The sequence below is a fragment of the Alosa pseudoharengus genome, unplaced genomic scaffold, assembly GCF_046254945.1.
Source record: "Alosa pseudoharengus isolate Yale_2024_CS ecotype anadromous, Long Island Sound unplaced genomic scaffold, YU_APseudo_1.1 YU_APseudo_1.1_scf_15, whole genome shotgun sequence".
NCBI lineage: Eukaryota > Metazoa > Chordata > Actinopteri > Clupeiformes > Clupeidae > Alosa > Alosa pseudoharengus.
This window is the reverse complement of record NW_027468620.1, coordinates 27,090,491-27,106,602: the sequence shown is the minus strand read 5'-3', so window position 1 is coordinate 27,106,602 and position 16,112 is coordinate 27,090,491. Positions and strand designations below refer to the sequence as shown.

The following is a 16,112-nucleotide window of genomic DNA, read 5'->3' as shown; positions in this document are numbered from 1 at the left end:
ATGTTGAAGCAGCATCACCGTTTCCAGTACCGATTACATTTTTTTTCATTCGAGGTAGCACTTGTCCTAACCGCTGTCCTTGCGTTGTCTGCCTTTTATTTTATTTTCCATCATTTAATTATCGTGACCTACAGCTCCGGGCTGAACGGGGGCTGCGATGCTCTGCTGCGTGCACCATCATACGACCTGCCGCCTCTCGTTCCTCAGCATCCTCCTGGAAGCGAGGATGGGTGGGGGTGTGGTGAGAGAGGGATGAACCAATTTGCGATGGAACTCTCAGAGCGCGTTCCATTAATCATACGCCGTGTTCATGACTGAGTCATCCGCATGCCAATCTTTAAACATGAGGCTGGCCATTAAAAAAAATCAGCAGCCCAATATCAGCCATTATGTCAATACGCCACCATCAAGCGGCCAGTGTTTACCATAAGCACAATATGATTTGCATATAGGCAATATAATTAGCCTATACTTAGGTGCACACAGGCATTTTAGAACCAGAATAGGGATTATTTGAATGGTCGCTATTAGACGACATTTTAACTTATTCCAAAATACCCTATCGCTAATGTAGGCCAAGAGCTAATTAGGTTTATAATTTGTGGGTGGGGTTGATAGGCCAAACAACATGTAGTCAAAAACAACACGTGGTAAAATAAATACCCACCACATCACAACAGAAGGCTCATGTGTAGGCCTAAGATCTTCATGCCAAGGAAGACCATGTCTATTTTTAAGTGATAGGTAGGCCTATTTCCAACCTTAGCCCACTCTTTGTTTAACATTATGGTTACATAGTTAACATAAATTGCATTTGTAAAGTTTTTACTTTGAGTGTGATCTGAGAATCTCCTCCCTTTCACATTTACCACGTGATCTAAAGGCACCAATCCGTTAGCGCTTCTCCTGGTCAGACGGGTCGGTGGAGTCTGTGAGCGATGGCGGCGCAGTGTGGATTGTTTTGAGTCAACTTGCCGAATCCAACGTTATGGGATTTTTAAGTCGGTCGCAATTCAGGAGTTAGGTTGGGACATTTTGGAGTGCTAGGAGAAGACAGCAGATATCCTCGTGGTAAAACGTCAAACAAGTTTTTTGCAAAACTCTTGTTGTTAGTTTTAAGCTGTCAATGTAGGCTATCCTACAGGTTGACCGTAAAGTTTTTAAAAAGTGTGTGAACTTACGTTAGCCTGAGTGGCTAGCTCATCGTTTATGTTGAATCGTGCTAAAATGTATATTTCAATCAGTTGGTTATTCATCGGATTGTGGGATAGCGGAGTTTGATGGTAGGCTAAAGTTTGTGTCATTGATTGTGAGGGAAGACGTCTAAGTTAACGTTGTTGCGCTTCCGAACACGAAACCTCCGTTCAATGGATAATTCTTCATCATGGCCTAGAATTCTAATGGTAAGAATTTCAAAACCAGCAAGATAACTAGTATTATGTCGGAATGTAAATACTAGGCTATATGACGTGAAATGTATCATCCATAAAACCTTGATACATTGGATTTTAAGTCTTCGACTACGTTATGTATTTGGAGCACAGTCATATTTGTGTATTTTTTTAGCGTTAGCAAACACTTGACGATACAATACAAAGACACATTGCGACTCTAGATAGGCTACGTGGAGGCAGAGGCCACCTGCCACCAGTCATGTAGATTTGCTGATCTGTAACGTTTCTATGAGATTCAGTTTTTGTAGCAGCTAGCTTCTAGTCTTTTTAGACATTTCCTGCCTTACTTTTTGAAGCCATAATATAATAGCCACAGTGCTACATTTAATTACAATTTGCACCAACAACTAAGCACCTTATGGTGCGGCGACAGACACCGAGACATGGATCTTTCCAAGGGTGGTTTCCTAAACGGTGAAGGAGGGCCGATCCAAAGTGGAGACCATGCCTGGACAGAGACCCACACTGCCAGAACTTGGGCTCATTCTGCGCCCTCATGTCCTAGATCTCTGTGGACGGCTGTCTACGACTATGAGCCTAGCGGAGAAGACGAGCTCAGCCTACGGCGTGGGGACGTGGTTGAGGTACTGTCCAAAGATGCCGCAATATCTGGTGACGAAGGCTGGTGGACAGGCAAAATCAACCACCGTGTCGGCATCTTTCCTGCTAATTATGTTACCTTTCAGCCTGCCATTTACAGACTTCCCGCCGGTGGCTCGGTGGGGGTGCGAGAGAATGTCCCAAGTTCCCCCGTACAGATCCCTTTTAGTGAACTAGTTTTAGAAGAAATTATCGGAGTTGGTGGTTTCGGTAAAGTTTACCGAGGAACATGGAAGGACCAAGAGGTTGCTGTCAAAGCTGCTCGACAGGACCCCGATGAAGACATTACTGCAACTGCGAACAGTGTTAAACAAGAGGCAAAACTGTTTTCCATGCTACAACACTCCACTATCATAAAGCTTGAAGGGGTATGTTTAGAGGAGCCGAACTTGTGTCTTGTCATGGAATATGCTCGTGGTGGAACATTGAACCGGGCTTTGGCTGGTAGAAGGATACCCCCGCACATTCTTGTGAACTGGGCTGTTCAAATTGCCAGAGGCATGCACTATCTTCATGAAGAAGCAGTAGTCCCTATCATTCACAGAGACCTGAAATCTAGCAACAGTAAGTAAAACTCATTTGCCTCCCCCCACACACATGCATGCATTCTTGCTCACAAACACTTTCCTGGATTGCCTTATTGCACAAAGTAGGCCTTGGGCTGTTCCATTGCCAGCTTATCTCTTTGCAAACATGCACACAGGCATGTGTTAGTGCTTCTTATATCAAGGTGTCAACTCTAAGGAATGTGCTTTTTGCAATGAGTGGAATAAATGATTAACCGTCCGTTATTGTATGTGAACTACACTGCACCTTGTGATTTGTTTCACAATACAGTTTGGTCTGATATTACCATAAACCTGCCACATCATACCCTTTCCCACTCAAGTCCATAGATGGACAGAAATGGAGGAGTGTCTGAGTTATATTGAACCAATCCCCAGGTCCATCAGGATGATTGGCAAAACTTGGCTAATGTCTTTTATTGACTCCTGTGCTCTGGAAAGGCACATTAAGTAATAACACATTGCTTGTTATTCTTTTGCAGTATTGCCTAAATGTTGGCACTATTGAATGTGTTTTATCGGTTGGTGTAGTCACATCCTATGCTTAGTCCTTTAAATTAATGACAAACTCCTACCCCCAAGTAGTACATATCTATAACTAGGCCTAGTTGCTATTAGCTCCACTCCCCAGCAGAGATTGTTTATTTATTTATTAATTCATATACACTAGTAGTGCTGAGAGAAGAGACTAGGCTATGCTCTTGAAAGAATGATTGGCTGAGTGATGCAGTACTCATCTATCAGTGTTTCCTCTATGTTGATTTGGTAGTGGCGGCCCCCCACGGTTTAATTTTCTTCCCCCACGGTATCAGAAATGGGGCAGACGTACAATAGTCGCAGTTGCCTTTCAAAATTCATTGTGCAGACCTGTTGTAGATTCTCCAAATATACAGCTCAATCACAACTGAAAATAATGCCTCATTGTGTGTGAATAGAGGTGAATACATATAATTGTTTGTGTTGCAGCGAAGTGTCAGTTGTCAGTTCCGTGGGCCGGGGGGGGGGGGGTGGTTCGGACAGGCCTGCCCCCACTGCGTAAAAAAATCCTAGAGGAAACACTGTCTATAACCTATTATGAAAAATAGACTACAAAGCATGTTATCAGCTCCTTATATAATTGTATATGATTCTCTTGGGTTTAGAATCTGCAGATGAAGATCAGGTGACTTTTTTTCAGAGAGTTGTGCCTACTATGTCATATGCCATTTATAGCACCCACCTGGAATGAATCCTAGGTATTAATAAATGCATTTTTTTCTCCATTCAAAAAGAATGCTACGGGACATTGTCTCAATGAAAGTGTATGTGTGTAGGAGGGTGATTTGAGTGGAAATTTTGAGAAGTGTATTGGGAGCCTTTTAGTGTTCATGTCATGAAATGTAATTTCTGATATAGATGGAGATATATAGACTCAACTTGCATAACTTAATTTAAGTAGTTAGTGTGCCTGGTAGAGTGAGAAGAGTCCAGTCTGGCAATGTTGAACATTATCTTCGCAGGTAACACAATCACTGAAAACTCAATGAGAACTAATGGGCGAATAACAGACAGATCTTTACAGCGTTGTCACCTGTAGTAAAGGAGTGCAATCTTATCCTGACAGAGAGCCTATAAATGTGATGGATGTTAGCAGGATGAAAAGGGGCTTTGTAGTTAAGGGATCACCTGTTCTTATTTGGGACAGGCCCCTCCAGCCAAAGAGACCCCTCAGTGTCTTTACAAAAAAGCTGGTCTGACAACCACGGCTTCCCTGCCTGCAAGGAGGGTATAGTCATTGGACTTGTGAATGCTGTTTTAGCTCCAAACAAGATTTCACTTAAAAAAAAAAAACGGCCCTGTAGCATATCTTTTTGAAAAGTCTTAAGGTAACACACACATTCGCTGTATGGTGTGTTTTTAGTGAATGAGTTTAGCCAGAAGTTGAAATCTCTGTTCCAGATTTATTTAGTCTTGTTGGATCTTAAATTAGGCAATGCCACCATCCACGTATTTCTCAGTTATGGTTGTTCTATCTCCTTTTGCTCTCTTACCTTTATGCTGCCTTTTTGCATTTTCTCACAGAACAACTTAGCCTGACGAGCAAGACCCACATCAAGATGTAGGGTCTGGGGACTCACCATTCGCAATGCTCAGTTTGAGGGGCGGGTGCGTCTAGATTTCTAGGCTAAGAAAAACTACCTTAAACCACAGATTGCCACAGATTGATGGTACCACAAAGAGAACGAGAGAGAATAAAGTTGTCCCTTAGTTTTATGTGATTGCTAGTCACTTGTAGCACATATATGGAAGGGTAGAGACAATCAATTTACCACACGATTTTTCTGATGTATATTTAATATGCTAATATGTTGTCCTGTTATCCCGTATGCCCAAGCAGCACATGAGCAGACTCGTGTACATTAAATGATCTGTTAGAGATGCACTGATTCTGGGCCGATACTGATGTATAAAATAACAATTTGGCCGATATACGATGCTTATACCATTATTTTTTTCTTTGTTTACTTAGTTTTTGTTGTTAATTATACCTTTTAATTTACCTAGAGTGGAAACAAAAATATTCTTAAAAGAAAATAAATTAACCTTTTTCCAGTCTTTCAGGCCTTTATAGCACAACATTTACCTTGTGCAGAGCTGATGCAACATAACAGATAACATAACATAACAGATCAGCCACTGCCATCTGTAAATGTCATATAAATTTGTCGATACCAGTCAACAAGGCGAACATGGGACGATACCAAATCTGTTGTAAAGGTACAGATGTTTCATGATGGTATGGTCGGCCTTAGTCGACTATGGTCGGTCACTTGGTGTAGTGATTCTATGCGTGGCGTGTTCTGTAGTAAATGTGGGTATCCAGCGCTGCTGTGTACAGACTACAGAGAGTTTACTTCTGCTTAGTGTCATCATGGGCACTTTAGCTGTCTGGTTTGTTAGCCAGTACAATTTGAAGATATTGACTCTGTGAGCTATTTTAGTAGTGTAAGTAATTAGAGTTAAAAGTTAACCTTGTCTTGATGGATCTCTCCATGCACAACAGCATACAGGAATTTATCATCTGTTGTTCCAACTAGCTGGGCAGGCTATGTAGGTTTGAGGTTCAGGTAGAAGAATAACCCTGTGGATATGTAAAACGATGCCTTGTAGGCAGGTAGGCACACTAGTTTTAGACAAGCGCTCCTGCTGCTTTTACTAAACTGATAAACATAGACGACCTCTCTGAGCAGTAAAACATAGCAGTTGCAGCAGTTGTATCACTTTAAACACTACACATAGGCTATGTTTCGACTGTGTTTTAATCAATGAAACATACTGTGAGGAGCTCAGGGACTGCACTTTTAATTGAATCCATTATGTCGGGGTACTATCGAGGCTAGCCATGCTTAGGACCTTCCCAACAATGTGGCTGTTGTTCAGTCACGGATGCTTAGGGTCTGGGGTCAACATGGTATAAAAGCTCTGCAAAGTGGCACAGTAGAAGTGGCATCTTACCGGTCTCCTCTTCCACGAAGACCAAGGTCAGTTGAGGTTAGAGGGTTTGACTGGCCATTTGTAGGACCAAACCATGGTGGTAATTTGAGTTATCGGCTGTCATTATAGGACATAATTCTGTTGTGAGAGTGTTAACTGACACCACTTGGACTTGGAGGGGGCTATCTCTACCCAGTTCTTATGAACAAGTGGATTATCATTTGAATTTCAAATGCATTGCAGTTTGTGCGAATAAGTATGTGTATTATCATAAATGAGGCTGTCTTTTTGCGAATAAGTATGTGTATTATCATAAAAGAGGCTGTCTTTGTGCAATATGTAATAAACTAGCCTAGTAATGAAATAGCCTAGGTTATAGCATTGCACAGTATAGCCTAGGTTATAGCATTGCACAGTATAGCCTAGGTTATAGCATTGCACAGTATAGCCTACAGTAGGTTATAGCTTTGATCTACTGGGTTACTGCAGTTAACTTGTCTCCAACTAGTGATGTTGCCTGCTGCTTTCCCTGTCTTCATACTCTTTAGCCTAATAGAGGTTGGATGATGCATATCAGCACATGTGTGACTTTGGTGTTAAAATCGTATGTTTGCATTTGTTGTACTGCACAGGGTGGAGACAGAGCTGAGCGTGGTTTGTGAAAATGGCCCCAATGGCCCAGTGAATCAGCAGGCGTTGTCCACAAGACACAAATAGTACAATAAAAACATACTGACCACCATTTGTATAGGCATAGTGAACTATTGTGTGGTGGGTTATGTGTTATTGCTTGCTGTTGCTAATAGGTGATTATAATAGCTTGTTGTTGTTTTAAGTCTCGCTTTCTTCCCTGCCCTTGTCTTAATCAAAATCTTTCAAGATGGTTTAACTCGGGGTTTGTAAGGCCCTAGGCAGAAAGCAGAAATCGTATTTATTAGTAGGGGTGTCTATGTAGTTCTGTGATTTTTGAAGAGTGGTTGGAGTATCATCTTAGGTGATTAAACTGGGAGGAAAATCGTGTCACCATTTTTTTTCTGAGTAGTTTCTTGTACCTGTTTACTCGTACAACGGTTTTCTGCGTTATAACGTTTTTAAAATTGTTTATATGCAAATTAGGCATACTAAAATATGCACCAATTTTTGTGTATTCCTGAAAACAGAAATCTGAAGATTGGATATAATCAGTTTTAAAATTGTTTTGTTGTGTATTTATGTTTTATGGTTATAATAAATCAGGCTATGAATGATGGATCAAACCTTTCTGTCATCAAGACCTTCAGAATATAGATAGGTATCAAACCGATACGTTTGGTGTGAGTTCTACTGTATGGGGGGGGGGGGACATTTTGAGAAAACACCCTATAAAGGTATCGTGATTGACCAATGTCACTAAAACCAGCAGGAAAAATTGAGACTTTCACATTTTGAAGTACTCCAATAGACATAATCATGATATAAAAAAAATACAATACAAAAATGACCGGCACCCAAATTGGTAACACTGCCTCCCTACTGTATCCCCAGGCCCCATTAAGTAAATAAAGGTGTTTTGGGCCTTTTCACTGAGGATCTCATGACTTGTTTCTCCTAATACACGTGGCAACAGCACTCGGCCAGTCTGGATGCAGATGATGGGGTGTGGGGCCCAGAGGCCAGGGTGAGGAGTTGGGGGAAGGGGTGTGTTGATCTTAGGTCAGCTGGCCAAGACTGGAAAGCAACAGAAGCAAGTGGGAGGTTTTGGGCTGGGGGGCATGGGGGTGCTTAAGTGGGAAATGCGAAATGAGGTCTCAGTTTGTTCAGCTGGTCTCTTTTCCGAAATGAAAGTTGGTTCTCATTTAAGTCCCCAAGATCCAACACTGGCTTGAAGCATTGGGCCCAGTTTGGGAGTCACATATTTTTATGTTGTATGTGACTTAGTGTAGTCCTACTGTAGGCTGAGTGAAGTCCTTCTGTTCTTTAAGTCAGTTTAGATGTTGGCATTTACTAAAGGAATATATGCAAATGTAACCAATTGTATCTAAGAAATATTCTCCATTATCCCAGTGATGATCTTTAATAGTTTGCAGATGTTGCATGTGTGAGAGCAACTTGACTAAAACTTGTGAAAGAGATTACTACTGGACAGTGGATCATTGGACAGTTAACTTAAACCTCTTGAACTTTTCTCTTGGTGAGGACTGGCCTCTCAGTAGTTTGTGAAAACATGTAGGTTGTGGTTGTGCACAGGCCATTTTCAATATCAGTTGTTGGGCCTTTCCTGGTGGCCATTCCAGACTCTGATTTCTGAGCGCTGCAAGTTCACATGCAGGGGACCTTGCTTACGTTTCCAAGAGTAACTTGGGTAATTGTTTTAAATAATCAATGAATGTAGCCACTTGAAATGTTCACTGTGTTCTCGACAGATGGAGAGAGGGGTAACGTAGCCACTTGTTTGAGACATTGGCAGTGTCGCTTTGGAACACGATTCGGGTGCAGTGTAGTCTATCACTTTTACAGTATGTGTCTTTGTCTCATCAGGTTCTTGTTTCCTATTAAGCTGGAGCCTACACAGTGAAGGCCACTCACTCCGTGGACATTAGCCAGAGAGAGGAGGGGATGTTGTCTGCCTGTGAAATTGAACACGATAGCTCTGCATCTTTCAGTAGGCAGCGTTGCCACTGTTGTGCCTAGTGCTGTTTTCCCGTCAAGTAAAATGTTAAATTCCTCTCTGTCTGAACTTTGCTTGCCCCTTTGGAGGGTGAAAAGAGTTGCGGTAGACAGACACAGGAGCCTCAATGACTTAGAGGGGGCCTAGCAAAGTCACTGTTAACGCAAGTCAGTTTGTTTGCCTCTCCACACGATTGTGACAATCAACAGTGCTAGCTTGCCAAGCTTAATTGAAAAAATAGCATGTTTGCCCAGAGTCCCAGTGAATACACCACCCACTGGGGGGACTGAGCTTTTACTTAATGCTCTGTTCGTCAGGAAACCGCAAACAACAAATAGCCCTACACAAGCCCATTGGCTATTCATTGGCCAGAGATGCATTGTGTGGGAGGGCTTTTTTTCCAAACTGAAGGACAACACCGGGAGCTGGGACCCAGATGCTCAAGCCGCACCTCATGCAGCCCATCTGGGTTGTGTGTGTGTGTGTGTGTGTGTATGTGTGTGTGTGTGTGTGACGAGAAGTCACACAAACAGGACTGTGTGTTTGTGCATTCCTTAATCTCTTAATGCCTCGCTCTCTGGAATTCTACTAATGAGAGGCCAAAAAGCTTAACATAAGTTTTCACAATGGAGTGGTCAAGCACCGGTTGCCTGGTAACCATCGCCTTCAAGAATGCCCCCAACTCCAGGGTTCTGAGAGGCTTATTTTCATTATATCTAATCTTCCCACCCCAGCCCCCACCCCACAGTGGCAGCTACTCTCCCTCTCCTGTTACGGCTGCTACTGGTCTTGCTGTTGCTCTTGTTAAAAGTAGAGGCAGATTTAGATTTGTCCTTAGTTTGAAGCCAGATTGATGGAAGATAGGAGACAGTGGCAGCATCTTGCTGGCTGTCATTGAAACTTGGCCCAGAGCCAAGAGTTCATGACACACTTTATGTTGTAGTTTCGAGCGCACCAATTGAAAGGTGCAAAGAATCCCAAGTATGTTGGCCGCACACTCTAGAAGACGTACACACTAGATACACACACACACAGACACACATACACACACAAAGTGGGTCTCATGCAGAACAATGGCAGGCTGTGGCAGCCGTAGCCAGCGCACCTCAATGGTTGCTATTGTCGCAAAGGTGATTTCCCGGCCCTCAGTGGAATGGCCACCGTAAATATCTGCACTAAGGAATGGGGGTGGGAGAAAGTGGAGCTCGGTAGCTGATCGAGAGGTGACCCCCCCCCCCACCCCTCTTCCCAAGTTCCCTCCCAATAATTGCCTTCCTTTATGAGATGAACAACTGGCCCCAGCTACACTTTTGTTACCAGTGTACTAAAGAGGTCTTGAGATGATCCATTATCATTTTTCCTGCATATCCTATAGCTTAGGTCAGTGTATTGTGCTCTACAAATAAAATGTATGCGCTGTTCTTATGGCAATGGACAGCAATAGACCTCTTTAGATTGATATTAGATTATAGTAATGTCTTGTCATGCTGCTTGAGGACTATGTAGAAAGAATTAGGCCTAGACAAACTCAAACTGGGCCCTCTACAACAACCAGTTTTTGTAGTAAACTGACAGTGTAGGTCTTGATTATAAAGCTGTTAACTGCGTTGGGTAGGCAGAACGAGGTAGTTAAAGTTAATTCAGGGCTTTGTATTTCAGACAGTCTTCCTCTAACAGTTTTCTTTCATCTGACATCTAGTATCTAAACTGTGTAGCTGGGTTGCATTTCCCCGGATTTATTGTGGACTTGCTACTGTTTGTGACATTAATTATAACCTTGATGTCATTACAGTGAAACCTAAACTGTAGTTTGCGCTTGTGAAGTTATCTGTGGCAGAAACAAGCAAAGGAGCTTGAGCACTACACAATCATTTTTACTTTACTGAATATAGTCTACCTTTAAATGTCCAAGTAGCAGGAACTCATCTACCACAACCATGGACAGCATCTACCACAACCAAAGACTTGTTGTAGATATTTTATGGTTGAAAGAAATATGATTGTTTTCCATTAAATGATTTTTTTTATTGATAATTCTCTAATGTCTTGCACCATTTGTCGCCATTCAAAAATATTCTACTATCTCAAAATCTTAAATATTGTGCAAAGTTCCCCCAGTTATTGCAAATAACAAGCAAGCATGCTAAGAATAACACAATGACCTTTATTCATAGCACTTTGTAGCAACAGGATGTACTTTACAGAAGTGAAGAAGGAGACGTAGTGGGGAGGGTTGTGCTGTGGTCAAATAGACCAGCTTTACAAGTGGGAGGAGATCCGTGTGGGAGGATGCTCTTCAACTCATCTACGTCAGAGCTCCGTGGCCACATGAGATAAAAGTTTAACTTTTTGACAGAAGCAAGAGTGATGTTTGTGGTCAGTGTTTTATTTCATCCAAACACCAAAATCTCCTCAAAGACTAGTAGATGACCATGGACACCACAAGTCAAATCAACAGTAAGAGGAAGGTCACTGTTACTAGAGCATGTACTATTCCCACCGTGGATATTCCAATTAAGTATTCATTGGTCCGCTATAAATGTCGCTATTTTAAAGCTAGAAGCTAAACTAACTTGAAGACATGTTCAGCCTCCTTCCACCTGTGCTGTAAAGCCACGGCCAGTTCCCAGACTGTAGTCAGCCCACCTTGTGCTGTTAAGATGGATGCCAGAGGGCCTCTAGGGCCAGCCATATGAGCCTTCTCTCCTATTTCAAAGGGGAGCTCATCATAGCGCTGGGTGGGGTGGGATTAGAAGGTATAGTGACCCCTTCCAGGACTGAAGGGCCAGTCTCGAGCAGATCGCTTCAGAGGGTTTGAACCAAAGATTCTAGAACAGAGCTCTGTTCTAGAATCTTTGGTTTGAACTATGTAGTGTGATTTTTTTTTTTTTCTCCAGTTCTATTACAAGAGTATCTAGATCACTCTTGACTGGACATGTCCACTTGGATCTGTCCAGAATTTAGAGCAGTTGCTTTTTTTTTTTTTTTTTTAAACTGGCACCAAGTGTATTACTATTATTATTATTTTCTTTTGTTTTCAAAATGAAGAGCCTAATTGTCACATTCACACTGTCAATTCTGCCTTAATGTTCACCATGATCACTGTTGTACATATTTTTGTAGATTTGCCAATACCTTCATAGCCTTCAAGCAAAAAGAAGAGTTTCAATTGGTTAAAAAAATTGTTTTATTAAAAAGGAAATCAGGTAATATTGGTTTTAGCCTGTGTTAGACTAGATAACCTGTAATCAGTTTTCGCCCTCTTTTCTGCATTACTTACTGTATGTATATCCATTTTTGTGTCTTTGTCTTGGACAAAAGTCCAGTACCTCTACAGAGTTTCACTTCACACAGTGTAAAACCAGGAGGTGGTAAACCTTTGCCATGCAGGCATGCGGTTTTGGCATCCCTGATATGAAACCATGGTAACGCATGTTCTGGAATGACTGTAACTGGGACTTCCTCATACTCTTGTTTTGCTAGAATTAGCTAGGCTGTTGTGAGGCCTGGATTCTCAAATCAGTGCAAAACCAGTAAAACTGGTTTTAAAATACAATTAAAGCATTGGTGGTTTCCCTCCAATAAAAGTGTTGATATATTGCATTAAGAACATAAGAGTATGAAGCACAGTGTGTAGTACACACATCAATCTTTGTCCCAGCGAAGGCATCAGCTGAGTGGCTGCAACTGATGCATGGGGATAGAGAAGATGGAGAAGATTCATCATCAGGTGTTAGATGGAGGCGGCTTAGTGGCTGCAACTTATGCATAGGGATGGATTCTGGGGTAAAACAAAATGGCCATAAAGAAGACAGGAAAAGAAAGTCAAGGCCTTTATGGAGAAAATAGCAATTCTCACATCCTCCTTACTCCTCCTTTACTCTGAACAGTGGTTATTTTCTCTCCTACACACTGTGTGTGCATGTGCGTGTGTGTGTGTGTGTGTGTGTAAGACAGAGAAGTCAGTGTGGTGCGTTAACTGGCCTTGTATGTATCCTCTGCCAGGCCTTTGCCTTTGTGGTTATAGTCTAGTGGTTCTGGCACGAGCATTGGAGTCAAGGTCTTTGTGCTAGTCTTATCTTCGACTGTGCAATAATGGATGGTAATTAACCATAAACACTTAGAGACAGGGGTGTAGGAAGAGGCTCTCACACTGTCTGGTGATCATGTTTTTGTTATATTTCCCATTTTCAGTCACAAGAAATGTTTGTCAAGGACAATAGCAAAAATGTATTAATAGACATTTTATTTTCATATATTTGTTTCCCCTCCCTGTTCACCTCACCTTGTTTGCCAAGTAGGTCAGATTTACCGTCTTCCTTCACTTGCAGTTACTACACATCACAATACAGTGCTAGTATAGTATTTTGATCCCAGTGTGTCATGTCATGGTCATAAAGAATGTGCTGGGTAAATATGGGTGGTGTAACTAAACAGGCGTTCCCCGCATTTTCATGTTGTTAGTCATGAGTGAAGAGGCTCCGTGCCAATGGATCACATGTACTGAAATTAATATTACACTCCAAAGCCCAAGAACAAACAGTTGCCATAGAGCAATCGATCCCTTTTATCTCTCCAGTGTGTATCTAATTAAAGGGGTTCGTGTAGGTGTTGCCTTACCCAGAGGTGGGGACAGTTGTATGTACAGAATGCAGGGCACCAGCGGGGAAGTCCCGATACACTATACCTACCTTTAACCTAATTATCAAGTCACTGAATGACTTTGGACCTTGGGATGTGTTTTATTGTGTGTCTAAACTTTACCCTCTCTCTCTCTCTCTCTCTCTCTCTCTCTCTCTCTCTCTCTCTCTCTCTCTCTCTCTCTTTCTCTCTCCCTGTCTCTCTCTCCCTCTCTCTCTCTCACCCTCTCTCTCTCTGTCTCTCTCTCCCTCTCTCTCTCTCACCCTCTCTCTCTCTGTCTCTCTCTCTTTCTCTCTCCCTGTCTCTCTCTCCCTCTCTCTCTCTCACCCTCTCTCTCTCTGTCTCTCTCTCTCTCCCTTTCTCCCTGTCTCTCTCTTTCTCCCTGTCTCTCTCTTTTTCTCTCCCTGTCTCTCTCTCTCTCTCTCTCTCTCTCTCTCTCTCTCTCTCTCTCTCTCTCTCTCTCTCTCTCTCTCTCCCTCTCTATCCCTCTCTCTCTCTCTCCCCCTCTCTCTCCCTCTCTCTATCCCTCTCTCTATCCCTGTCTCTCTCTCTCTCTCCCCCTCTCTCTCCCCCTCTCTATCCCTCTCTCTATCCCTGTCTCTCTCTTTTTCTCTCCCTGTCTCTCTCTCTCTATCCCTCTCTCTATCCCTGTCTCTCTCTCTCTCTCCCCCTCTCTCTCCCCCTCTCTCTCCCTCTCTCTATCCCTCTCTCTATCCCTGTCTCTCTCTCTTTTTCTCTCCCTGTCTCTCTCTCTCTCTCTCTCTCTCTCTCTCTCTATCCCTGTCTCTCTCTCTCTCTCTCCCTGTCTGTCTGTATTGGTTTGTAATATCTCTCTCCCTTTCGTGTTTGTCCTTCTTTTCATCCAATCTGCTCCAGTTTTATTACTTGAAAAAATCGAGAATGACTACATCGGCCGGAAGACTCTGAAGATCACAGACTTCGGTCTGGCACGAGAGTGGCACAAAACCACGAAGATGAGCGCCGCGGGCACCTACTCTTGGATGGCACCAGAAGTCATCAAGTCCTCGCTCTTCTCAAAGGGCAGTGATGTCTGGAGGTGAGATTCATTGCACCTCGCCAGCTCAGTCACTGATGTGCACTTCACCTCAAGTGGATAAACTTCAAGGAGAATTTTTAGACAAAACACGGCTATGGTGTTGAGCCTAGTCCTGTAGTTCACTTCTGTCTCAATAGATATTCTCCATTAAATGTATACATTTACATGTATGTGGTATGCTTTGCATATCAGGAAAAGTCAAAAGTTCATGTAAAGTTTTTATGATACACTTGTGATTTTATATCCACCATACTATGGGTGCAAATTATGGGTGTCATCATTGTGCTATTATGTATAATTCAGTTAGTGCTCCATTGCTTTATTACTAGTTAAGAAAAACAGTCCACATTACTGTCCAAGTCTTTGCATAGTGATATTGTGTGGTGAACCCTCTGGTCTTTCCCTGCCAGTTATGGGGTTCTGCTGTGGGAGCTGCTCACTGGGGAGGTTCCCTATCGAGGGATCGACGGGCTGGCTGTGGCCTATGGCGTGGCCGTGAACAAACTCACCCTCCCTATTCCCTCCACCTGCCCCGAGCCCTTTGCTAAGCTCATGGAAGGTTTGTAGTGGCCATTACACCCCCAACGGGATGCACAACACCCCACCACTTGACCCAAAGTTAATTAAAGAAATGGTTTGAAAGACACCCAAGTCATGAAGTTAATCAAATGAAAGTATTTGCAAACATAACATGATGGTAAAGTAGCAAAGACATTGAACAAGTCAAGTTTGAGTACTTTTATTTACGTATAAAAAAAACGTCATGCATTATTAAACTTAAGATAAAAACAACATTCGTAAAACATTTGTGCTTTAAGCTGCAAGTTTTCCCCTCAAGTAAACACAAGTCCTTAACAATGACTTCAGCACTGATCACTGGCCTTATCTAAATGGACACTGTCCATTCTCTGTGCAGAGTGTTGGGAACAGGACCCCCACATCCGTCCGTCTTTCTCTGCCATACTGGAGCAGCTGACGGCCATCGAGGAGGCTGTGATGGCTACCATGCCCCAGGATTCTTTCCACTCCATGCAGGAGGACTGGCGAGTGGAGATCCAGGAGATGTTTGACGAGCTGCGCACTAAGGAGAAGGTCAGCTCAGGGCCTAAACATTTCGTTTAGTAGTCTTGTTTGTTCTCTGTGTGGTGATTTGGAGTTTTCTTTGTGATGGATGCAGTCTATTGGCTAGGTAACTGGGCTGGCATACTTCTGTTACTCTGTCTCCATGCTCTAGCAAGGCAGATGTCAGCACTGAGTTGTAAATGTGACCCAATTATTTGTTTTTTAATTTAATTTTTTTTTTTTTGGTAACTGAAATTAGATCGATACACATCAATTCATACTGGGTTTGCAAGAAGGAATTTGTATGCTAAGGCTACCACTTGGGTGTGCATTTTATGTAGGTGTGGATGTAACCATATGGTTAAAAAATCGTACAAAACAAACTGGAACTATGTATGAGGACCGCCAGTGTGAACATAGCCAAAGGCTGAAGTGCCAACCCTTGTCATTGATGTTTGTTTTTAGTCTATGCATTGCATTTATATTGGATGAATGGTGTTTGTGTTCTTGTACTTCTTGTTCTGTTCATTTCTCTTCTGCCATTGACAATTAAGGTCTGTGCTGTTGAATTGTATTTCAAATGAATTGAGTGTCATTGAGTTCACTTTCTT

The 16,112-nt window shown here is 42.5% G+C and overlaps 1 protein-coding gene across 4 annotated transcripts in view; it reads left to right on the top strand.

Annotated features, from left to right (window-relative positions):
• The first annotated feature begins 933 nt into the window (after positions 1-933).
• map3k21 (mitogen-activated protein kinase kinase kinase 21) overlaps positions 934-16,112 on the top strand; it is a 28,764-nt gene continuing 13,585 nt past the window's right edge. For all 4 annotated transcript variants that reach the window (XM_076286084.1, XM_076286083.1, XM_076286081.1 and 1 more), the window contains exons 1-4: positions 934-2,618; positions 14,259-14,439; positions 14,850-14,998; positions 15,356-15,531. In XM_076286084.1, coding sequence (XP_076142199.1) covers positions 1,838-2,618; positions 14,259-14,439; positions 14,850-14,998; positions 15,356-15,531 — 1,287 coding nt within the window. In that variant the 5' untranslated portion in view covers positions 934-1,837. The remainder of the gene's footprint in view (positions 2,619-14,258; positions 14,440-14,849; positions 14,999-15,355; positions 15,532-16,112) is intronic.